The 25,934-nt window shown below is 39.4% G+C and overlaps 1 protein-coding gene across 3 annotated transcripts in view; it reads left to right on the forward strand.

Annotated features, from left to right (window-relative positions):
* Positions 1 to 801: 801 nt before the first annotated feature.
* The window catches only part of LOC133636311 (growth factor receptor-bound protein 10-like), a 148,773-nt gene continuing 123,640 nt past the window's right edge, over positions 802 to 25,934 (forward strand). The window contains exons 1-2 of one of the 3 annotated variants that reach the window (XM_062030189.1): positions 802 to 957; positions 15,769 to 15,877. In XM_062030189.1, coding sequence (XP_061886173.1) covers positions 15,827 to 15,877 — 51 coding nt within the window. In that variant the 5' untranslated portion in view covers positions 802 to 957; positions 15,769 to 15,826. Of the gene's footprint in view, positions 958 to 15,768; positions 15,878 to 25,934 lie in introns of those variants that run through there. The other 2 variants (XM_062030184.1, XM_062030185.1) reach the window with 2 other exon arrangements.

Below are 25,934 nucleotides of genomic sequence, written 5' to 3' on the forward strand. Positions count from 1 at the left end.
TAATATGTTTAGCATTTTGTCCTAAAAGATTAATATGTTTAGCATTTTGTCCTAAAAGATAAATATGTTTAGCATTTTGTCCTAAAAGATTAATATGTTTAGCATTTTGTCCTAAAAGATTAATAGGTTTAGCATTTTGTCCTAAAAGATTAATATGTTTAGCATTTTGTCCTAAAAGATGAATATGTTTAGCAGGTAAATGACAGCATTTTGTCCTAAAAGATGAATATGTTTAGCAGGTAAATGACAGCATTTTGTCCTAAAAGATGAATATGTTTAGCAGGTAAATGACAGCATTTTGTCCTAAAAGATGAATATGTTTAGCAGGTGAATGACAGCATTTTGTCCTAAAAGATGAATATGTTTAGCATTTTGTCCTAAAAGATGAATATGTTTAGCATTTTGTCCTAAAAGATGAATATGTTTAGCAGGTAAATGACAGCATTTTGTCCTAAAAGATGAATATGTTTAGCAGGTAAATGACAGCATTTTGTCCTAAAAGATGAATATGTTTAGCAGGTAAATGACAGCATTTTGTCCTAAAAGATGAATATGTTTAGCAGGTAAATGACAGCATTTTGTCCTAAAAGAGGACATCTTTTTTTCGGAAGGGCGGGGCTAAGGGAGCGCGCGCTCGAGAGACAAGGAGCTGGAGGGGGAGGAGTCAATGTGCGCGCGCACTCCATGCGTCAGCTGCTGGTGAGGACATTGCGCGTGCGCGGACCGTGTGAAGGCGCGAGCGCGTGTCCGTGCGTGAGTGGGGTTGAAGCGCGCGCCTGTGGGTGGGAGGAGGAGGAGGAGGAGGAGGAGGAGGAGGAGAAGAAGAAGGTGAAGACTTGAGCGTCTCTCCGGTCAACCACAAAGTAACCAACTACCAACTAGCAAGTAGAAAGTGTTGAAGATCCACAGGACGACATTCCAGCCTCCTTCCCGCGCTCTTCCAGGACTTTACTCACAGTAAGAACTTCTTTATTTCACTTCCAACACAGCAAAGTCAGCTAGTTGAAGCTTCAAGCTAAGCTACACGACTGGAAGAAGAAAGCACAAGTTGACAAGTTTCACTTCTTGACTTACCTGAGTGACACAGCAATGTCACACTAACTAAAGTTAACAACTTTCACTTCTTGACTTACCTGAGTGACACTCCAACTAGCAGGTCACTTCTTGACTTACCTGAGCGACACTCCAACTAGCAGGTCACTTCTTGACTTACCTGAGTGACACTCCAACTAGCAGGTCACTTCTTGACTTACCTGAGCGACACTCCAACTAGCAGGTCACTTCTTGACTTACCTGAGTGACACAGCAATGTCACACTAACTAAAGTTAACAACTTTCACTTCTTGACTTACCTGAGCGACACTCGAACTAGCAGGTCACTTCTTGACTTACCTGAGTGACACTCCAACTAGCAGGTCACTTCTTGACTTACCTGAGTGACACAGCAATGTCACACTAACTAAAGTTGACAAGTTTCACTTCTTGACTTACCTGAGTGACACTCCAACTAGCAGGTCACTTCTTGACTTACCTGAGTGACACAGCAATGTCACACTAACTAAAGTTAACAACTTTCACTTCTTGACTTACCTGAGCGACACTCCAACGAGCAGGTCACTTCTTGACTTACCTGAGTGACACAGCAATGTCACACTAACTAAAGTTAACAACTTTCACTTCTTGACTTACCTGAGTGACACTCCAACTAGCAGGTCACTTCTTGACTTACCTGAGTGACACTCCAACTAGCAGGTCACTTCTTGACTTACCTGAGTGACACAGGAATGTCACACTAACTAAAGTTGACAAGTTTCACTTCTTGACTTACCTGAGCGACACTCCAACTAGCAGGTCACTTCTTGACTTACCTGAGCGACACAGGAATGTCCCACTAACTAAAGTGCTGGTCATTGAGGGCCACGTGTGTACACATTCCAGTAATCCGCTACATGACAAATGCAGAAGATCTTCAACTAAGTGATAGCATTTTAAAAATGTGGACATTTGAGTAGCAGTATCAGACAAATGTTGCTGTGATGAAAGTATCATTTTCCTGTAGTGCTGACAAAGTTAGGCATTTTTAAACCTGGTGAAAATGCACCAATTTATGCTCAACCTCTTCAATACAATATTTACGCTATTTTGATCATTGGAATCATTTCCAGGACGGATTTATTTTGCGCATTGATTTCTTGGTTTCCATGGCAGCGCATGTCCAACTTCTGGCAACAACGTGTGTTCCTACTTCCCCAATCAAACACCAGTGTCTTTTCTAATTGATTGATTGATTGATTGAGACTTTTATTAGTAGATTGCACAGTACAGTACATATTCCGTATAATTAACCACTAAATGGTAACACCCCAATAAGTTTTTCCACTTGTTTAAGTCGCGGTCCACTTGAATTGATTCATGATACAGATATATACTATCATCATAATACAGTCATCACACAAGATAATCCTCAGAGTATATACATTGAATTATTTACATTATTTACAATCCGGGGTTTCGGATATGGAGGGGGGGAGTTGGGGGGTTAGGTTTGGTTGGTATCAACACTTCAGTCATCAACAATTGCATCATCAGAGAAATGGACATTGGAACAGTGTAGGACTGACTTTGTAGGATATGTACAGCAAGTAGTGGACATAGAGAGAGAGATCAGAAAGTATAACAAAAAGTATCTACATTTGATTATTTACATTTGATTATTTGCAATCCGGGGAGGTGGGATGTGGTGGGGGGAGGGTGTTAGTTAAGGGTTGAAGTTGCCTGGAGGTGTTGTTTTAGTGCGGTTTTGAAGGAGGATAGAGATGCCCTTTCTTTTACACCTGTTGGGAGCGCAGTCCATATTGATGTGGCATAGAAGGAGATTGAGTTAAGACCTTTGTTAAGATCGGAATCTGGGTTTAACGTGGTTAGTGGAGCTCCCCTGGTGTTGTGGTTATGGCAGTCATTTACGTTAAGGAAGTAGTTTGACATGTACTTCGGTATCAGGGAGGTGTAGCGGATTTTATAGACTAGGCTCAGTGCAAGTTGTTTTACTCTAACCATGGCAGATTTGGTAACAGACAAGGAAGACGACGACTATTGTTGGACAAATGAGGATTTACAACCTCATACTTTTGAAGCTGAATATATATTGCTGCTTTTAGAAGGCAGCACGAAGGAAGAGTGAGACTGAAGCCGATTCTGACGCTATAGATAAGGAACTTGGAGCCGAGCTATTTCGACATAAATGGATTGCTTACCCAAAATCAACAGGAATCGTCCCTGGCCAGCTGGACCAAACAGACAAGTGTCCATTGAGTGAGTCACTTTAATAATGATCATGATACGTCATGCGTGTTAGTACAACTATAGTACATACACTGGCTGGCTAGCTAGCTGTGTACAAGCAGAACATGAAATAAGACTTACAGTTACTGTAATATGATTGTTCATGTTTTGAAGTCAGTACATATTGGTGTTGTATCGCATTGTTGCACATTACAAGCTCAAACACTTTTCGTGTTGTTTTAAAAGCTGGCTTATCTCTTGAAGCTGGCTTATCTCTTGCCGTAGTTAGCTTTTACCGCTAATACCGAAGCACGCAGATGTGCTCCTAGGCTAGGAAGAGAGTTCCTCAGTGTTCACTCTTACAATAACAGCTTGGTTATTATATATATATATATATATATATATATATATATATATATATATATATATATATATATATATATATATATATATATATATATATATATATATATATATATATAATTTTTTACAGAAGGTAAATGAAGTATTGTTGACGGTTTTTGGACACATTTTTGAAGTGATTTAGAGGTAGAATTGATTGCTCCAATTAGCTGCATTGCTAGCCACCAAAAACGAGCCGATTTTTATATGTTACAACTAGGGATGTCCGATAATGGCTTTTTGCCGATATCCGATATTCCGATATTGTCCAACTCTTTAATTACCGATACCGATATCAACCGATACCGATATCAATCGATATGCAGTCGTGGAATTAACACATTATTATGCCTAATTTGGACAACCAGGTATGGTGAAGATAAGGTACTTTTTAAAAAAAATTGTAAAATAAGATAAATAAATTAAAAACATTTTCTTGAATAAAAAAGAAAGTACAACAATATAAAAACAGTTACATAGAAACTAGTAATGAATGAAAATTAGTAAAATTAACTGTTAAAGGTTAGTACTATTAGTGGAGCAGCAGCACGCACAATCATGTGTGCTTACGGACTGTATCCCTTGCAGACTGTATTGATCTATATTGATATATAATGTAGGAACCAGAATATTAATAACAGAAAGAAACAACCCTTTTGTGTGAACGAGTGTAAATGGGGGAGGGAGGTTTTTTGGGTTGGTGCACTAATTGTAAGTGTATCTTGTGTTTTTTATGTTGATTTAATTTTTAAAAAAAACAAAAAAAACAAACCGATACCGATAATAAAAAAACCGATACCGATAATTTCCGATATTACATTTTAACGCATATATCGGCCGATAATATCGGCAGGCCGATATTATCGGACATCTGTAGTTACAACGCAAAAAAAACAAAGTTTTTCTTCTTGTCTCTCATAGTGATTGTGAACGATAGGCACCATTCCAAGAAAAGTGCAGTTGCAGTCTAAAGAAGCAGTCTATGTTTTGTCTTGATCTATCCATTAAGACAGAAGTGTCAAACTTGTTTTCATTGGCTGAGAATAATACATAAATATATATGTATGGATTGGTTTCATGATTCTACCCCAAATCCGGTGCCAAAATATCAGATTTGAAGCACTTTGGAGCGTTTAGACTGGCCAAAAATATCCTATCTGAGTCACTTGAGGGCAAAAAAAGAGATTTGTTTGGGTGCAACAGTTTTTCATTTTTTAGTCAGGCTTTAAAATAAACCGTTTTCTCTTATCCAGCAACAGTTGAGATAAAACCTTATCTATGCTAATGTTCTCGGCTTTGGACATGTTCCAGGGTTAAAATGTACTGTACTTGAAATGTGGACATACCGGTCCAGAAAATGTACAACTCTTGTTTTTTTCTGAGAAAGCAATGTGGGATAATCCTTGCACGTTGCATTAAGGTATGTCTGAGATCAGGTGACATTAAAGCTTAGCGTGAGGCTTTGCTTGTGCGGGTGCAGCTGGATGGTAACCAGGAGACCATGGTTCATGGTTTACAGGTGGTGTAATGTTTGAAGTTAAACCAGGAGATGTTGCCTCATCCAAACCAGCAGGTGAAACAATAGCGGGGTGTGTGTTGTTTCTATCCACAGTGTGGCATTATTAACTTCTCCCGATCCCCCCTGCACTCCTTCGTTATGCCCAGTAAAGCTGAATTACTCCCATTCTCCGCACAAGGAAGCACAAATGTCAGCAAATGTCAAGCACTCTGAGCTTTGGCTTCACTTTCAAAGCCTATTAGCAGTGCAGCTTGCCCTTTTGGCCAGCCGCTTGATTGGTGTCAACCGACTCATAAGCCTTCTCTGCAACATGTGAGATATACCCTGGAGCCCTCAAAGGTCCAACACAATCCGTTCCAGGATGCCGGTCCAAAACATTTTCTCATAGCAGACAATAGAGGTGCAATGTTTCCCACAGGACTGAAATCTATTTGGATTGCAGATTGTCTCATTTGCATAATTGGCCGTGGATCATGTGCATGTCATTTCTGAAAATGTTTCCTTTTTGGGTTTTTCTGGTTGCATTAAGATTCTTTCCTCGATTTTTACCGTTACTCTGCTAAGTCTCACCAGATTTGCTGAAATCTCTGGAGACCACGTAGGGCTGGGCGATAAAACGGTGTCAATAAATATTGCGACAGTAATTGATGAAAAAAACAATTTTGGCAGAAAGCGTAAGTTACGAAGCAAGGTTGGTTGCACGAACAAAGGCCCTCACTCTCTGGTAACCGAGCAATGCAGGAAGTGATCACTGATCAGTGGGAGTGACACAGACAATTAGTTAACAGTATCAACTATCACGTTTGGTTGCACCATCTTCTTGTCTCCTGGTTGATTCTTTGCATGGAGTGAGAAGAAAAAGTAAAAATGAAGAAATTGTGGATATAACAGGAAAGCCCAGCTTGATGTGGTCTGCAAATGGTGCGAGGTGCTCGTCCCCACCACCTTAGCTGCACTCACCCTTTAGAGCAGTGTTTTTCAACCACTGTGCCGCGGCACATTAGTGTGCCGTGAGATATAGTCTGGTGTGCCGTGGGAGATTATCTACTTTCACCTATTTGGGTTAAAATGTTTTTTGCAAACCAGTAATTACAATCCGCAAATAATGTGCCGTTGTTGAGTGTCTGTACTGTCTGGAGATCGGCAGACTTACCACGTTATACTCTTCCATATCAGTAGGTGGCAGCAGGTAGCTAATTGCTTTGTAGATGTGGGAAACAGCAGGAGGCAGTGTGCAGGTAAAAAGGTGTCTAACGCTTAAACCATAAATAAACAAAAGGTGAGTGCCCCTAAGAAAAGGCATTGAAGCTTAGAGAAGGCTATGCAGAACCAAACTAAAACTGAACTGGCTACAAAGTCAACAAAAACAGAATGCTGGACGACAGCAAAGACTTACTGTGGAGCAAAGACGGCGTCCACAATGTACATCCGAACATGACATGACAATCAACAATGTCCCCGCAAAGAAGGATAAAATAATAATAGAAATATTCTTGATTGCTAAAACAAAGCAGGTGTGGGGAATAGCGGTCAAGGAAGACATGAAACTGCTACAGGAAAATACCAAAAAAAAGAGAAAAAGCCACCAAAATAGGAGCGCAAGACAAGAAGTAAGACACTACACACAGGAAAACAGCAAAAAAGTCCAAATAAGTCAGGGTGTGATGTGACAGGTGGTGACAGTACACCTACTTTGAGACAAGAGCTTTAGTGATGCATGCTTGGTTATGCTTTAAAGTCATAGCCAACAATTGTTACAACAACTTTTTATTGTCAATATCAGCCACTGAGTTTAATTTTTTATGATTTCTGCTGGTGGTGTGCCTCTGCATTTTTTCAATGAAAAAAATGTGCGTTGGCTCAAAAAAGGTTGAAAAAGACTGCTTTAGAGCACAGCTGTAACTTCCTGGCACTCAACCTGCAGAGAAGAACTCTTCTCAGGTTTCTCTATGTTTATGTTGCACTCTTTTGTTACACTTATTAAGCATTTCTTACATATTCCTTATGTTTGCACCTTCATTTTAAGAGCTTATTGTGTTAGTGTTCAATGTGATTTTAGATGTTTGTTTACATTGATGAGGGGATTCTAATCAGAGAGAGGTTCCATTTTCAACAAAATGTCACATTTAATGTATTTGTCTCCTGCTCCTTATTTTGCATAGGTCACAAAAATATCAACAAATATGGATATCGACCGATATAAAACACATATGGTGATACATCGCCCAGCCCTAGCGTCACAGATAATTCAGCCTGAGGTTTTGCAACTTCTAGATGTCTTATTTTTTCAAATTATAAGCTCAAATGGGCTTTGAAATTGTGATTTCCTGCTGTGTAAGTGAATGCTGAAGAAAATGATGCCATGTGCAAATGACCCACGCATTCCTGGTCAGTAGAGCCATCTAAAGATAGCAGCCAGTGGAAACAGTCATTGGTGGGGTGCACCATCTGATATGTGTTATGTAATGACATGTACCCAGAAAGAGCAGAGCAGCAGTGGCAGACAAGTCAGAGTTCAGGGTGCAGATGCTTTGTTCTGCAGAAATACAAGCAGAGCTTTTCTTGAATTCACAGAAAGTCTTGTTCTGAGGTGGAAGCCCTAAAAGTGTTGCAGTAACATTTCAAAGCCAGATAGATACGACTTGTGGACCAGAGTCATGTTGAGAATGAAAGCCTTTTTTTTGTATCTTTTGAGTAAAAATGCTGATATTTGAACAGATGTCAACCAACATCCCCAAGACCAGAGATCTGCCATATATAAATGAAGTAATATTTCACGTTTTTGTAACACCACACTTTCTATCTTTTGATATTACTGTAATTTCCGGACTATAAGCCGCACCTGACTATAAGCCGCACCAGCTAAATTTAGGTGAAAATACAGATTGCTCCATATATAAGCCGCACCCGACTATAAGCCGCAGGGTTTAGATGTGTAATTAGCGTAGTATATAGGGGTTCCTGCTACCACGGAGGGGATTGTCGGGACAGAGATGACTGTTTGGGAACGCAAAGCGTCCCATTTATTAACAATAAATCTTTCAATCATTCAATCAAACTTTCACATCTTTGACATGGCGTGCAGAGTACAAATAATACAACGGTGCAAAGTAATACAAAGTGCTCGCCTGTACGTTATCAAAATAACCAGCCTACCGGTATATGAAAAGTCAGTCTTTAATCATTGTGTCATCGTCTTCCTCCTGCGTACTAAAACCACAGAAATCCTCTTCGTCAGTGTCTGAGAAGAACAGGCCGTAAATAAGCCGCACCCTTGTATAAGCTGCAGGGACCAGAACGAGGGGAAAAAGTAGCGGCTTATAGTCCGGAAATTACGGTAATCTCCTTAAAGTTTTTTTTGGTTAAAAAAACCCCATCCTTAGTCAAACAAAATGATTGACTTTTTCGAATTAATCAGAATTGCATTTTCTTCCCATGATATTATGACCCTACGGCAGAGGTCTTCAACGGGGGATCTGTGACCCCCAGGTGGTCCGCAGAAGTACTGCAGGGGGCCTTGTAAACATTTTAGTTGAATAGACTCAATTTTAATACCTTTTTTTTTTATCTTCTTGCAATTTTCCACAAATGATATACACATTGAAATTGATCTCACATACTGTAGTGTAGTTTAACACTGGCATGGTCACCCTACTCACTGTACTTTGCTTTCAAATAAAAACATAAGTTTACAATATCTAGTAGGGGTGTCAAAAACAACTGATTTTCGAATGAATCGCAATTCTTATTTGTAACGATACTTAACCGGTTTTCAATTCCAATTGTATTTTAAAAAAAAAAATCTTTCCTGTCCAACCACTCAGACAAATCATATAGTAAATGTAGATGATCATATCTGCTGTTGTGGTGACCCAAACCATATAATGAGAGACATTCACCTAAGAGGACACTGTAGCTTTAAGAGAATAAGCGGAGGGGGAGTTAGGTTCTTCCGCTTCCGGTTCAGAGGTCGTTGTTGTTGTAAAATGTATGACATGCTAGGTTGGAGCTAGTAAACTTCCTCGACTACGCTCACGTCTCCTGTCTCGTTGTTTACTAACTCCACACTGTACACATTGACTTTAGAAAAGAGAAGTGTTGATACTTTTCTTGTTGCCTTATTTGTATTTGACTTTGTTAAATGTTTGGGTAAAATTTCTTTCAACAAAACCAGTTTTATTTTAAGTAATATAGACATCTATCAGAGGTGTTTATCTATTTTATGGAGGACTGTAGTTAATCATAGAACTGGCACCCAATCTTATTAAAGTATTGATTTTGAATTCAGGATAGTTTTGAATGGAGAATCAATTGTTATCGGAATTGCTACCTCTAAGAATGGAATAGAATGGTGTGTTGCCCAAAGATTCACAGCTCTAATATCTAACAATTAGTGCGGCAGTTGCCTGCTAGCTATTAGCGGCGTTATACTGTATTTGACGATGTAACAATATGAGAATGTAATTGTCCCCCAAATGATCATGGTTATCATTATTATCACGGTATTGTTGAATGTGCTCAAAAAGTACTCATACGCCCTTATAACCAAGGTTTATTTCAAAAATTAAATCCAATAAATAAATAGCCACACAATATACTTTCTTGACAGACGAAATATGTTATATAATAATATTGTTCTGACTACTTAAGACCCATATTTAAATATGTTCATATTCTGTTCTAATTTGCAAAAGTTTAGTGTTTTTTAAATGACGAATAAAAAAACGTGTCACATCTGGTTAATGTGACGTTATGCAGATTCACCTCCTGTTGTCTTATAGTAGGGCTGGGCGATATATGGAATATACTGGATATATCGCGGGTTTGTCTCTGTGCGATATAGAAAATGACTATATGGTGATATTGGAGTATACGTTCTCACGCAGTTCCTTTTAGCTGCAGGCATTACACTACAGGCTCTTCTCACTCTGTCTTGTCTCTCCTTCTCACAGAGACATAAAACAAGCGCACCTTCTTACATACGTCACGTGTGCAACGTCACACGCCCTCCCCGAGCAGAGAGGTAGCGACATGGTAACATTAGCTGTGATGCTAACGGTGCGGTGCGGGTGGTAATACGAGAGAAAGAAGGTGCGAATCTGGTAACAAATGAAGGAAGAATTAATTCCCAAGAATAACAGCAGGGGGTCCATTGTCTGGCGGTGGTTTGGCTTCAAGCGGGAAGATGTTGAACAGACAACCGTAATATGTCAAGTATGCGGCAAAAGCGTTGCTACAAAAAGTAGCATTACTGCTAATTTGTAGCATCATTTGAAAAGTCACCCGCTAGAGAATGAAGAGTGTTTGAAACTCTGCATGTCAACATCTCTGTTCGGTGCCACACCCACAAAATGCCCAAGCAACCATTTCCACATCAACACCGTATGAAACAAATAGTCAACAACAGAAGGAGATAACGTCCGCAGGAACCTACCACATAGTGAAGGACATACACTATTTGATGTACTATTATGCAGCTCATTTTTATTTGACAATTATTGAAATATCTTGTGACATCATGCACAAAAGTGCACTTTATTTGTTTTAAACTATTGTAGTGGCAATAAGTGCACTTTGATTGAGTGTTGTTTTGATATGTCATCTTAGTGACATCATGCACAAAAGTGCACTAATAGCTTGTTTTAAAATGTCTCTGACAATCTTGCACTTTCTGTTTGGAAATGACATGAATGTTTGTGCCACTGCTTAATAACTGTTTAATGAATACACTTTTAGTTGTGGTGTCCCTCTCTGCATGAAAGTAGCATATATTAATGCAGTATGAAGAAGAATGTTTTAATGTAGACACATAGAATCATCATACTGCTGTGATTATATGCATCAAGTGTTCATTCAAGGCTAAGGCAAAATATCCACATATATATGGTGTATCGTGACATGCACTAAACATATCCACATATATATGGTGTATCGTGACATGGACTAAACATATCCACATATATATGGTGTATCGTGACATGGACTAAACATATCCACATATATATGGTGTATCGTGACATGGACTAAACATATCCACATATATATGGTGTATCGTGACATGGACTAAACATATCCACATATATATGGTGTATGGTGACCTGGACTAAACATATCCACATATATATGGTGTATCGTGACATGGACTAAACATATCCACATATATATGGTGTATCGTGACATGGACTAAACATATCCACATATATATGGTGTATGGTGACCTGGACTAAACATATCCACATATATATGGTGTATCGTGACATGGACTAAACATATCCACATATATATGGTGTATCGTGATATGGACTAAACATATCCACATATATATGGTGTATCGTGATATGGACTAAACATATCCACATATATATGGTGTATCGTGACATGGACTAAACATATCCACATATATATGGTGTATCGTGACATGGACTAAACATATCCACATATATATGGTGTATCGTGACATGGCCTAAACATATCCACATATTAATAAAAGGCCATATCGCCCAGCCCTATCTTATAGTATTGATCAGTCTCTCTAAGAGAGCACAGCTTGTCTGTTTAATGTACACAATTAAATATATCTTAGTAATGTCTTCAGGGTTTGCCCTAAATGTAATTAAATGTGACGCCCCGCCACGGCATTTTTATTACTGCCACACCTTGAAAATATTTTTTTTTTACTTGAAAACAAATTAAAGTCATATAATATATTGTAACCCCCAGAAGAAATCACACAAAGTCCGACACTATTTTTAACTTTTATTACCAATCCTATGATAACAATTCCAAAAGGTTTTACCTCCCATGAAAACACTTTCATTTAGTGAGTCCACACTTCCACAGACACACAACAACACTTCCTCATTCTCCGCCAATCACCTTTCAGGCAGGGACAGTGTGTTTGCAAACATGGGAAAAACTGACATGAAATACTAACATTCGCTGGTCGTTACAGTATGAATTGATGTACATGTATACATAGCTTATTATTTGTGCACTATTGACGATGGATGTACTGAAAACTTGACCACAGAAAAAAGACTTTGATCACAGAAAACAGTGCTGCCGAAACCAGATGTAAACAAAACGCACGCCATTGTTTGGAGCATTGTCTGCGATGTGGACGTGATTTTGATGTATATTGAAGATTTACCCACGGACAGCCATCAACAAAAGAGAGAAAGGAGAGAAAGTCCAGCTGGAGCAACAGCGCCAAGCAAGTGTGACGTCATGCTTGCTGCAGCTCTCTTCTTTCGTCTGGGACATAAGTGTTTAGAGTCTCTAAACACCAGTACATTCTATAATAACACCAGAAGAAGAAGCTAAATGTATTGCTAGTTGTTTTTGATTTTTAAAAAAATCAGGCCGAGTCATACCAAAGACTAAAAATGGGAGCCATTACCTCCCTGCTTGGCACTCAGCATCAAGGCTTGGAATTGGGGGTTAAATCACCAAATGATTCCCGGGCGCAGCCATCGTTGCTGCTCACTGCTCCCCTGTGGGGTTGGGTCAAATGCAGAGGATAATTTCATCGCACCTAGTGTGTGTGTGTGACAATCATTGGCACTTTAACTTTAACTTTTAAAAGTCTGTAAACACTTGAACAAATCTCAACTAACGATTGAATTGAAAAAATATGGAAAACGAGAAAAAGATAAGTTAATACAAATTAATAATAGCGTTGTTGTTAATGTATGTATACACTTTTTGAGCTTTTTTAAAGAATATCATAGCATCCCTCACCGCTGGTGTCCACTAACGGGTTCTAGGATTACCGCCACGACAGGCACCAACTACCTTGCGGCCACAGCTCCAATCAGCCGCCTCGACAATAGAGGTGCAGAACATGGTCCACTCGGACTCAATGTCCAGCACCTCCCTCGACAATAGAGGTACAGAACATGGTCCACTCGGACTCTATGTCCAGGGTGCAGGACATGGTCCACTCGGACTCTATGTCCAGCACCTCCCTCGACAATAGAGGTGCAGAACATGGTCCACTCGGACTCAATGTCCAGCACCTCCCTCGACAATAGAGGTGCAGAACATGGTCCACTCGGACTCTATGTCCAGGGTGCAGAACATGGTCCACTCGGACTCTATGTCCAGCACCTCCCTCGACAATAGAGGTGCAGGACATGGTCCACTCGGACTCTATGTCCAGCACCTCCCTCGACAATAGAGGTGCAGGACATGGTCCACTCGGACTCTATGTCCAGCACCTCCCTCGACAATAGAGGTGCAGGACATGGTCCACTCGGACTCTATGTCCAGCACCTCCCTCGACAATAGAGGTGCAGGACATGGTCCACTCGGACTCAATGTCCAGCACCTCCCTCGACAATAGAGGTGCAGGACATGGTCCACTCGGACTCTATGTCCAGCACCTCCCTCGACAATAGAGGTGCATTACATGGTCCACTCGGACTCTATGTCCAGCACCTCCCTCGCGAATAGAGGTGCAGAACATGGTCCACTCGGACTCTATGTCCAGCACCTCCCTCGTGACATGTTCAAAGCCCCCGGACAACATAGCTCTTAGGACAGTGGTTCTTAACCTGGGTTCGATCGAACCCTAGGGGTTCAGTGAGTCGGCCTCAGGGGTTCGGCGGAGCCTCCGCCGTGGCGGTCAAGACACACCCGACTCATCGTGTAAATAAAAACTTCTCCATATTGGCGTATTACAAATACGGCAACAGCAGAAGTCAGACTGATTTGCAGGTGTGTATTTTGTTGTGAGTTCATGCACTGTGTTGGTTTTGTTCTTTGAACAAGGTGATGTTCATGCAGTTCATTTTGTGCACCAGGAAAAAAACATATAACTTTGTCTTTAATTAGAAAAAAAACATTTTATTTTTCACAAAAGAAGGGTTCGGTGAATGCACGTATGAAACTGGTGGGGTTCGGGACCTCCAACAAGGTTAAGAACCACTGTCCTAGGATCATTGGGACACTTTGCGTGTCCTCTACCACGATAAGGTGGCAGCTAATGTGGCGCTAACACTCCTTCGTAGATTAAAGATTAAAGTACCAATGATTGTCACACACACTAGATGTGGCGAAATTTGTCCTCTGCATCATGAAATGGATACTGCCATAAACTAGTGTGTAATACCACTGACTTTCTTTCCGATATGATACCAAGTAAAATTTAGGCTGGTATCACTAATACCGATACTTTGTGCAAACATACCTAACTCGTTTGCTAAAATGTAAAAAATTGTCTATTTTCAAATTACATATCTCTAAAAAACAACAGTAAAAATGTGAGAAAGAAGAGCCAAACATTGGAATGTGATGAGCTGATTTTTTTTAAACTATTAATAATATACTTAGTCACTCATAACACAAAGTTTTGTCTTTAGATATATGTAATATACTTTTTGCAGTTGTTTTTCATTTAAAAAAATAAAAGGGACAAGCGGAAATGGATGGATGGATCAAAATTGCCGTTGTGTCCTTGGGCAAGATACTTGACCCACCTGCTCCCAGTGCCACCCACACTGCTTTCAATGGAACTTAGATAGTGGCTTTCACTATGTAAAAGGCCTTGAGTCACTAGAGAAAGGCGCTATAAAAATAGAATTCACTTCACTTCATATTTAGTCGCCAATAATACCAAGCTAACACCATCCATCCATCCATCTTCTTCCGCTTATCCGAGGTCGGGTCGCGGGGGCAGCAGCTTAAGCAGCTAAGCTAACACAATATCATTTTTTTGCATTTTTTAAGTATAAGAAATATCAATATGGCCCTCGGATACTTTGACTTTTCACTGTGCGGCCCTTGGTGGAAAAAGTTTGGACACCCTTGAAGTAAAGTTTTAAAAGTACCGATATTTTGATTTGAGATCTGTTATCGGCGGTACCTATATTTCAGTATTATCCAAACACCACCCCCTGTCCATACACAAAAATAGGAGTTTGATATACATGTACATACACAACTTCTCACATCTTCAGACAACTAGTGCAGTGACAATAGCCCACTCCTCTCATTCAAAGACCCCCCTCCTTCTACACCCCCCCCCCCCCCCCCCCTCACTTTGCAGGTGCTGAGTGGTCATGTGGTACTGTGGAGGGGGAAGGGGGTGGTGGTTGATCTTATTTAGTCTTAAGCCTCAGGCATTGTTTGGAAACCGTGTGTGTGTGTGTGTGTGTGTGTGTGTGTGTGCGCTACACACAACAGTTGTGTTTACTTTGGATTTGGTGTGCACATGTTCATCCATGCATGCATCGCACATGCAGACTTTGTTGTCTGTTTGGTGTTGGGTTTGGTTCTCAAGGTTTTTCTTTCATGGAAAAATGTCCACGAAAACGCGTTTTTAAACATAAATGTTTGCGTCAAAATATCACTTTGGCGTTTTTTTAACAAAGTACAAAAAATGTTTCCTCTTTTTTGCGTCAGTTTTCCTCTTTTTTCCTCAGAGTGCTCACATGCCTGTTTTTTTAAAAGTGGCGCTTGATATTAAGCACAAAATCCCTCACCTGGGCTATTTTAATCACATTGTCACTCACACTTCAGCTGTGACTTCAATGTAACGCCTTCTGTGCTTGCTTCACACACAGGGTGCTGCTGATTCCAGTGGGTGTCATTCTCTTCTCAGTTGGCCATTGGACCAACACAATGGCCTTAGCAGGAGGCCCCGATTACTTCCTGTGCCACTCAAACTATCAGGTGAGAATCTCATGACTTTTCATTCTGGAAGTTGTAGGGATGTAACAAAATACGGTACGGTACTATGGTGTTGTGGTCCAGAAAACAAATGCTTGGTAGAAATGTTATTGGGTTTCAATCACGTGACCCAGAGGCACTTCCGGGTTCTAGGCTTGGCTAGACTGCCATCTGTCTATTTACCTGCATCAGTGCACATTTGGGGATAATTGGTTTAGAGGCGAATATGAAAGCAATCATGAAAAATATTTAAAATGGGATGGAGTGGATTTATACACTTTTTGAAAGATTTAAAGCACCAAGACGTTACTGGTCGCCTCGACCTCACTTCCTTCAACACTTCCAAGGATTTATGGAAGAAAAGATTGGAAGCACATCGTGTCTCTACATCTGGATGGGTCTACACATTCAACATTGATCAGTGAAAGACAAAGTTAGACTTATTCTTGCATCGCTAAGTTACGTATTTGATTGACATAACAAGTGTCGTGCTGTTGTGATGGTGACGCTAATGAGAAAAAGGATACGTTTTTTTTGCAGTTGATTTCCTGCTACAAATATTGGTCTCATCTACAATTCATGTCTGCAGTTGTTTTTATGCTTTGAAGTTGATATTTTGTCTCATTATTTAGCTGTAGATGTTTGCTCGCGATAACAAGATTCAGTATATGCTGTTGAGTTGTATTAATACTATTAAGGATATTTTCTTGATGCTAACAAATAGCACCAAAGACACTATAATGTGGTCATCCGGTCGAATAAAGCACTTGTCTTTCCTGTACAACAACAACTAAGCTTTTAGTTTCTGTTATGAAACGGACAATGAAAATAGGGTGGATTGGACCAACATTCGCAATATTTATTACTAGGACTCAACATGACGTTAGCTTATTTGCACAAGCAGATCTTCTAGTTACATTCAGACGTAGCAACCGCAAAACAACATCAACTAATGTGATGTCTTGTTCTTTATTTACGTTTAGTTCTGCTCTCAAACACTACTAATGTAGTAGAGAATAAAGTAAATTGCATCACAGAAAGTTTCTCAAATAAATCCAAATGTTCAAACACACATTTTACAAAGTGATCTCTGCAGACACGCAAATTATCCAATTTTATTCCACAAGATGATAAAAGTGATATTTTTAAGAGCCATTTCTTTCGACTGACTTTATGACCTTTATGAACCACTTCTTTGGGGAATCTATGAAAGTAAAGCCAAACCTTAAAAATGAGGGTCTTTTTTTATGTGGAAACAAATGAAAGTAATCTATTGTATGAATAGATGTACAGCCTACTATTTACACACTAATGACAAGTGATGCACAGAAAATGTGGCCACTGAAAAACTTGGATTCACCGTAAGCAAGACATATGTGAGTGGCGGTAAGACAAGGGTGCTTTGCCGCACCTTTACTTGGGCGGTGGGCAGGCGGCTCCTCCAACCAGGGCACGCACACAGCCCCGCCCAGCCCTTAGAGCCAATCCTTGTCCTTCTCTTCCCCGCCTTGTTCTAACATGCCAGTGCTGATTGCTAAAGATTACAAGTTCAGCTTCCCCTAAAGTATCTCAACAAGTGGTCAAATATGTTTTTCTGTCCTTGCATTTCATGACCCAAATGTGTTCAACTTTTGTTTTGACGACATCTGCGGCATCTTTTTTTCTATTGATGTGGTAGCGTCATAGTGCTGCAGCCAAACTAGACAATCATTGGATAAATGCTCCAATTTGTCCCAAGCGAATGAATAAGAGTGATTGAAAGGGGGGCTGCGGGCTTTCGTGTGATGATTGGATGACCTGTCTGGCTGAGTCCCTTTTTGATTGACAGCAACAGGAGCCAATCAACAATCTTGAAATATAAAACACAGTCAAAGCATTTTTTTAAACTTTTATTCCTTTGTTCCCGTCGATATGGAGAAATTTAGATTACATTTTTCTTGTAAGATCTAGTATATTCATATCTTTCATCTGTTATTGGAGTCTGTACTCTACTTGAAAGACCAGCAACCTGATAAAAATGATATAAGAAAAATATGTCAATACTAATTATTGATAACAGACATGTTTTTAAATGTATGTAAATTATTTTTATCATTAAAAAATATGCATTATCAACAATTATGCAAATAATATGATGATAACAAACATGTCTTTAAGTGTGGGGACATCTACTCTACAAAATTACAGTTGAGTGTCTTTAAAAGTGAAACAAGTGTAGAACAATAATGTTCACCTTAGTGTCTTTCAACTTTTACTATCTGAGAAGCATTTTTTTAAATTGTAATACTCGATTACGATAATGAAAATACCTCACAAATTGATGTTTAGCTTTGGTGGCTTCAAAAATATTTTCCGCTTGATGGTTTATCAAGTCGCTTCTCATATTACTCGTCATATTACAGTGTCTGCATTCCCCCCAGACTTGACCACCTTGATAAAAGGCACTATCGCCAAGAGAGGGAGGGAAAGCATGATTAGCAGTGATGGGTGCAAGACTAGAAATAGTTTGCAAACCAAAATAGCGCTTAAACTGAACCCAAATCTTAAATCAGGTTTTTCCGATTGAATTTTTTGTAAAAGCGAAAGTAGATGAGTGACTTGGAGAGTGAACCAGAGCCCTAAGATATGCTGGTTTAGTTGAGTTTGCCTCCATAACCAAGGAGGATCAAATGCTTCATATTGCAGCCAATATTTAAGAATTCTAATGGCTTTGGCCCAGTAGTAAAACCTATAGTTTGGTAGTGCAAATCCCTCCGACGATTTTGGTCTCTAAAAATGTTGGTGTTTTGATTCCAAATGAAGTCTAAAATCCGACTATCGAATTTATGAAAGAAGGACTGAGGGATAAAAAGTGGTACACACTGGAACAGATAGGAAAGTTGCGGACTTATATTCATTATAACAGTTGACACCAGCCACTGTAGATAAGTAGGGACCAGCAATCAAAGTCTCCTCTGACTTTGGGCAACAATGGAACACAGTTGGCTTTACAAAGCGTTGTAAGTGTATGCGTGACCTGGACGCCGTTGTTGTTGCGGTCTTGTTCGCCTCGTAAAGAGTTGCATTTTCCTCACTCTGCTCGATGCTTCATTTTCAAATGCTGTAATACGTTTGTTGTGTTGCTGCCTTTTTTCAATCAATCAATCAATCAATGTTTATTTATATAGCCCTAAATCACAAGTGTCTCAAAGGGCTGTACAAGCCACAACGACATCCTCGGTACAGAGCCCACATACAAAAAGTTGCAGTAAAGTAAAAGGGGAGGTTGGAAGCTAGGGAAGCTCCTGGGGCCAAAAAATATGCCTGAGCATGAGGAGAAAAAAAACAGATTTTTAATTGTTTAAATAGTCTGCAACAAAAAATTAGAATTTATCAATATAATGAATTTATCGCCTAGAATGTAGGAATTTACGGGGTTAGAACAGTGCATAGTGTGTGTAAAGGTGTGTGCAGTGGCCGAGAGAGTTGAAATACTACCAACATATCAGACCCACTTTACAATGCCCTGCAAAATTCCAGCAGAATGAGCCTTTTGTTTCTGGAGCCTCAGATTTTACCCTCTTTAACCGCCAGTAACGCAAAGAATTTGGCTAAGGTGCACGGAGTCTATAAATAGAGTGGTCAACAATAACAATCGTGCAGATCCATGACATGACACATGGACGGTTGTCCTGATGTCTCACAGAGGAACCCATCAGAGAGCTTTCAAAAAGGCAACCTTCTGCTAAGTGTTAAGCCGACATTAAATTGAATTGGTGCACGTTAGCTTCCAGGAAAGGGTTTTGCACCAATAAGACTGCAGTGAATAGTGAATTGAATCCCCCATACGGAGCAACATTCCTGCAGCCTGCATCTAGTGAGGGGAAGAAAACAACGTTTGGTAGTCAGAGGCAGAGAAGTTGCTAACAACATTGCTACGTGTGTGTGTGTGTGTGTGTGTGTGTGTGTGTGTGTGTGTGTGTGTGTGTGTGTGTGTGTGTGTGTGTGTGTGTGTGTGTGTGTGTGTGTGTGTGTGTGTGTGTGTGTGTGTGTGTGTGTGTGTGTGTGTGTGTGTGTGTGTGTGTGTGTGTGTGTGTGTGTGTGTGTGTGTGTGTGTTATGTAAAGCCTGACATGACACAGCACAGCACACATTGATGCCACCCCATGGCGTCTGTGTGTAGGCAGTGACTGCAGGTTTGGAGTGTTCTGACAAAGCACTTATTTTTTCTTCAGCCTACTTACATAAGACAATAAAGAACTTTACTGCAGGCGTGTTTTGGAGTCTGGGCAGCATTCCAGGTGCGTCTTCCATTAAGATCTGTCCTAGACTTTGGAACCAGGCAACTGCTGCCTGTCTCTCCTCTCGCCCGTGTGTGAATGTGCTTGTAAATGTGAACAAACGACAAAACCGCAGCCCTGGAAGCTCGGCTGAGTTATGTCCTGAGCGGGTCTGAAGGCGGGAAGAACTCCAATGTCGGAGGCAACACTTGGGAACATCTGTGATCCGTCTCAGAGCTCGGACTACAATTCCCTCTTTCTTCTTCTCTTCTGAGGTCAGGGGTCGGCGGCCGTGTGCATTGGTTTCCCCGGCAACTGTTAGCGCTCAGTCTTGTGCTTGGAAGTAAGTTGGACATCAGTGCTACAAAACAACTGCCAAGTAGGTGATGTTATCACTGATCCTCTACATTTCATTTGGTTTCAAGTCGCATCTTTTAAAAAAAAGAAAATACTGATTTAAACCATTTTCAGGCCAGTTAGCACTGTAGCGTCATGCTAAAGTCCACCATTTCACTGCACAGTGGCTCTTAAAAGGGAGGGACTTGTTTTTACCTTTGTTGCAGCCATGCATTAACACCTGATACCTGTCACGGACTGTCTGTGCAGGTAGTCCCTCTCAGTTCAGGTCTAGTACAGCTTATTAGGGGTGTGGCTAGGGGCTTGGTCAATATGAATATATATATATATATATATATATATATATATATATATATATATATATATATATATATATATATATATATATATATATATATATATATATATATATATATATATATATATATATATATATATATATATATATATATATATATATATATATATATATATATATATATATATATATATATAATATGATGTCATGATTCATTTGATTGACAATGGTGCATATATACAAATGTTTTATGTATATTTAAAAACAAATCTGTTTGGTTATTAGTAATAACATATATAACTTTAAAAACAATTTGTAAATGCTACAAGCAGATAAATGGAAACTTAGTGCCAGCTTTGTTTTATAAGTGACAAATTGTATTTTTATTAGTTATTAATATCAACATTTCAGCTTTTTGTCATTACATGTCATCTTTTTGCTCTTTCTTCTTACATTTTTACTGTGTGTTTTTTCTAACAATGTGTTGCTGTGCACAAATTGCCTCCTAGCCGGACTTTGGTCACCTGTGGAATAACTAGGAATAGTACACTTTGTCATCTGATACAAAGCTGACACTAAGTTGTGTCTTTAAAATATGTAATGTCTTTTAACAAAATGAAGTATCAAAATCCTTTGACTTTTCATTATGCAGCCCTTGGTGAAAAACGTTTGGACACAACCGCTGGAGTTGTCCGCCCGATATCATGCCTCTGCTTTAAATGCTCCTGTATCAGGAATAACCAAGGTACGCTTTGCAAAATGAGCAAGGTATTTGTCTTTAACAAGATTAGGGTGAAATGTTCCCACTCGTTACATGTTTTTAATTTAATCCGATTAAAAGCCTAACCGGAATAAAAATGCTTCATGTAAACACGCCATTTGGAATATTTTGGCCCGATCACACACGTTCCAATCAAAATTGAATTCCGATGGAGACGGGTGGTTTATGCCGAAAGTCATTCGGATTAGAGCACCTGAAAATAACGTATGGTCTGGATTCTTACATCATGTGTCGATGTAAGAATGGAAGAAGGGATACCGTTGTCTTATTCACGACATTACAGCTACTCTAAGTGCTAATTGCTAGCCTTAAATACATACACACGATGTTGAAACATGAAGACGTGCAACACCCGAACAAAATCACAACATAAAAAGTACAGAACAGCTACATATCAAGAAGAGAGGTAAAACAAAAGTAGTGAACACAAGGAAAGAAATGCTAAATATCATGACAATGCACAGAGCCATGTGGAAGTCTACTGCTTCTTCAGCACCTGTAGTGAGGGAACTGCTCCAAAAAATGGCGCCATAGCACAAATAGCACCGTTCTGTTTAAGTTAGGTTCTGCGCATGTCAAAGTAAAGTATTGTGATGCATGAAAGCACACATCAGATCATTTCTTTCAGGGTCTGATGTTGTCCATGTACACCACAAGACAAATGGTCAAGGGCTGGTCCATTTGCCACTACGTTCCAAAGTGCAGAGACATTTTTCAACCAAACTTGCTCAAGAAGGTGTGTCCTTGTGAACACCTGAAAGTTGCTGTTTTGTAGATGTGTGAGACATTTCAAGTCAGTTTGACCTGTGGGGTAAAACTTTATTACTGGCGCCACAATGTGGTGTTTTCTTTTAATCAGAACATGCAAAGCACAGGCAGCAGAGAAGAGAAGACGTGCAGCAGTTTAGGAGTAAAGACTTAGCTCAGGCAGACTAAATACTTGAAGTTAAGGCTGGGCGATATGGCCTTTTATTAATATGTGGATATGTTTAGTCCATGTCACGATACACCATATATATGTGGATATGTTTAGGCCATGTCACCATACACCATATATATGTGGATATGTTTAGGCCATGTCACGATACACCATATATATGTGGATATGTTTAGGCCATGTCACGATACACCATATATATGTGGATATGTTTAGTCCATGTCACGATACACCATATATATGTGGATATGTTTAGTCCATGTCACCATACACCATATATATGTGGATATGTTTAGTCCATGTCACCACACACCATATATATGTGGATATGTTTAGTCCATGTCACGATACACCATATATATGTGGATATGTTTAGTCCATGTCACGATACACCATATATATGTGGATATGTTTAGGCCATGTCACGATACACCATATATATGTGGATATGTTTAGTCCATGTCACCATACACCATATATATGTGGATATGTTTAGTCCATGTCACCATACACCATATATATGTGGATATGTTTAGTCCATGTCACCATACACCATATATATGTGGATATGTTTAGTCCATGTCACGATACACCATATATATGTGGATATGTTTAGTCCATGTCACGATACACCATATATATGTGGATATGTTTAGTCCATGTCACGATACACCATATATATGTGGATATGTTTAGGCCATGTCACGATACACCATATATATGTGGATATGTTTAGTCCATGTCACGATACACCATATATATGTGGATATGTTTAGTCCATGTCACGATACACCATATATATGTGGATATGTTTAGGCCATGTCACGATACACCATATATATGTGGATATGTTTAGGCCATGTCACGATACACCATACATATGTGGATATGTTTAGTCCATGTCACGATACACCATATATATGTGGATATGTTTAGTCCATGTCACGATACACCATATATATGTGGATATGTTTAGTCCATGTCACGATACACCATATATATGTGGATATGTTTAGTCCATGTCACGATACACCATATATATGTGGATATGTTTAGTCCATGTCACGATACACCATATATATGTGGATATGTTTAGTCCATGTCACGATACACCATATATATGTGGATATGTTTAGGCCATGTCACGATACACCATATATATGTGGATATGTTTAGTCCATGTCACGATACACCATATATATGTGGATATGTTTAGTCCATGTCACGATACACCATATATATGTGGATATGTTTAGGCCATGTCACCATACACCATATATATGTGGATATGTTTAGTCCATGTCACCATACACCATATATATGTGGATATGTTTAGTCCATGTCACCATACACCATATATATGTGGATATGTTTAGTCCATGTCACCATACACCATATATATGTGGATATGTTTAGTCCATGTCACGATACACCATATATATGTGGATATGTTTAGTCCATGTCACGATACACCATATATATGTGGATATGTTTAGTCCATGTCACGATACACCATATATATGTGGATATGTTTAGGCCATGTCACGATACACCATATATATGTGGATATGTTTAGTCCATGTCACGATACACCATACATATGTGGATATGTTTAGTCCATGTCACGATACACCATATATATGTGGATATGTTTAGGCCATGTCACGATACACCATATATATGTGGATATGTTTAGGCCATGTCACGATACACCATACATATGTGGATATGTTTAGTCCATGTCACGATACACCATATATATGTGGATATGTTTAGTCCATGTCACGATACACCATATATATGTGGATATGTTTAGTCCATGTCACGATACACCATATATATGTGGATATGTTTAGTCCATGTCACGATACACCATATATATGTGGATATGTTTAGTCCATGTCACGATACACCATATATATGTGGATATGTTTAGTCCATGTCACCATACACCATATATATGTGGATATGTTTAGTCCATGTCACGATACACCATATATATGTGGATATGTTTAGTCCATGTCACGATACACCATATATATGTGGATATTTTGCCTTAGCCTTGAATGAACACTTGATGCATATAATCACAGCAGTATGATGATGATTCTATGTGTCTACATTAAAACATTCTTCTTCATACTGCATTAATATATGCTACTTTCATGCAGAGAGGGACACCACAACTACAAGTGTATTTATGAAACAGTTATTAAGCAGTGGCACAAACATTCATGTCATTTCCAAACAGAAAGTGCAAGATTGTCAGAGACATTTTAAAACAAGCTATTAGTGCACTTTTGTGCATGATGTCACTTAGATGACATATCAAAACAACACTCAATTAAAGTGCACTTTTTGTACAGAACGCCACTACAATAGTTTAAAACAAATAAAGTGCACTTTTGTGCATGATGTCACACAAGATATTTCAATAAGTGTCAAATAAAAATGAGCTGCATAATAGGAAATCAAATCCTTCACTATGTGGTAGGTTCCTGCGGACGTTATTTCCTCCTGTTGTTGACTATTTGTTTCATACGGTGTTGATGTGGAAATGGTTGCTTCAGCGTTTTGTGGGTGTGGCACGGAACGGAAATGTTGACATGCAGAGTTTCAAGCACTCCTTATTCTCTAGCGGGTGACTTTTCAAATGATGCTACAAATTAGCAGTGCTGCTACTTTTTGTAGCAACACTTTTGCCGCATACTTGACATATTACGGTTGTCTGTTCAACATCTTCCCGCTTGAAGCCAAACCACCGCCAGACGATGGACCCCCTGCTGTTTTTCTTGGGAATTAATTATTCCTCCATTTGTTACCAGATTGGCACCTTCTTTCTCTCGTATTACCACTCGCACCGCTAGCATCACAGCTAACTTTACCCATGTCTCTACCTCTCTGCTGGGCGAGGGCGTATGACGTTGCACGCGCGACAGTATGTGACGTATGTAAGAAGGTGCGCTTGTTTTATGTCTCTGTGAGAAGGAGAGACAAGAAAGAGTGAGAAGAGCCTGTAGTGTAATGCCTGCAGCTAAAAGCAACTGCCTGAGAAGGTATACTCCAATATCACCATATAGTCATTTTCTATATTGCACAGAGACAAACCTGCGGTATATCCAGTATATTCTATATATCACCCAGCCCTACTTGAAGTACCGTGCCAATGATATTTGCTGTATCCCTTCTCCACCTACTTTCAAAAATGTACATTTTGAGCGACTCTTCCTTGACATTATTTGTATGGATTCACCAATTGAAATAGAGATTTCCTCACTGCTGTTACTGCTTGCCGTGCAAAGCTGTATTAACCTAGTTGCAAACCATTGTTCTCAATTAGAATGTAGAAGAACTTATTTCATGTTTGCAGGGATTATTGAAGTAACAAGAAGATGTTGTGTGATGTTTGGAGACCCTGACCTGGCTCTC

Source organism: Entelurus aequoreus, linkage group LG20, assembly GCF_033978785.1.
Source record: "Entelurus aequoreus isolate RoL-2023_Sb linkage group LG20, RoL_Eaeq_v1.1, whole genome shotgun sequence".
Taxonomy (NCBI): Eukaryota; Metazoa; Chordata; class Actinopteri; order Syngnathiformes; family Syngnathidae; genus Entelurus; species Entelurus aequoreus.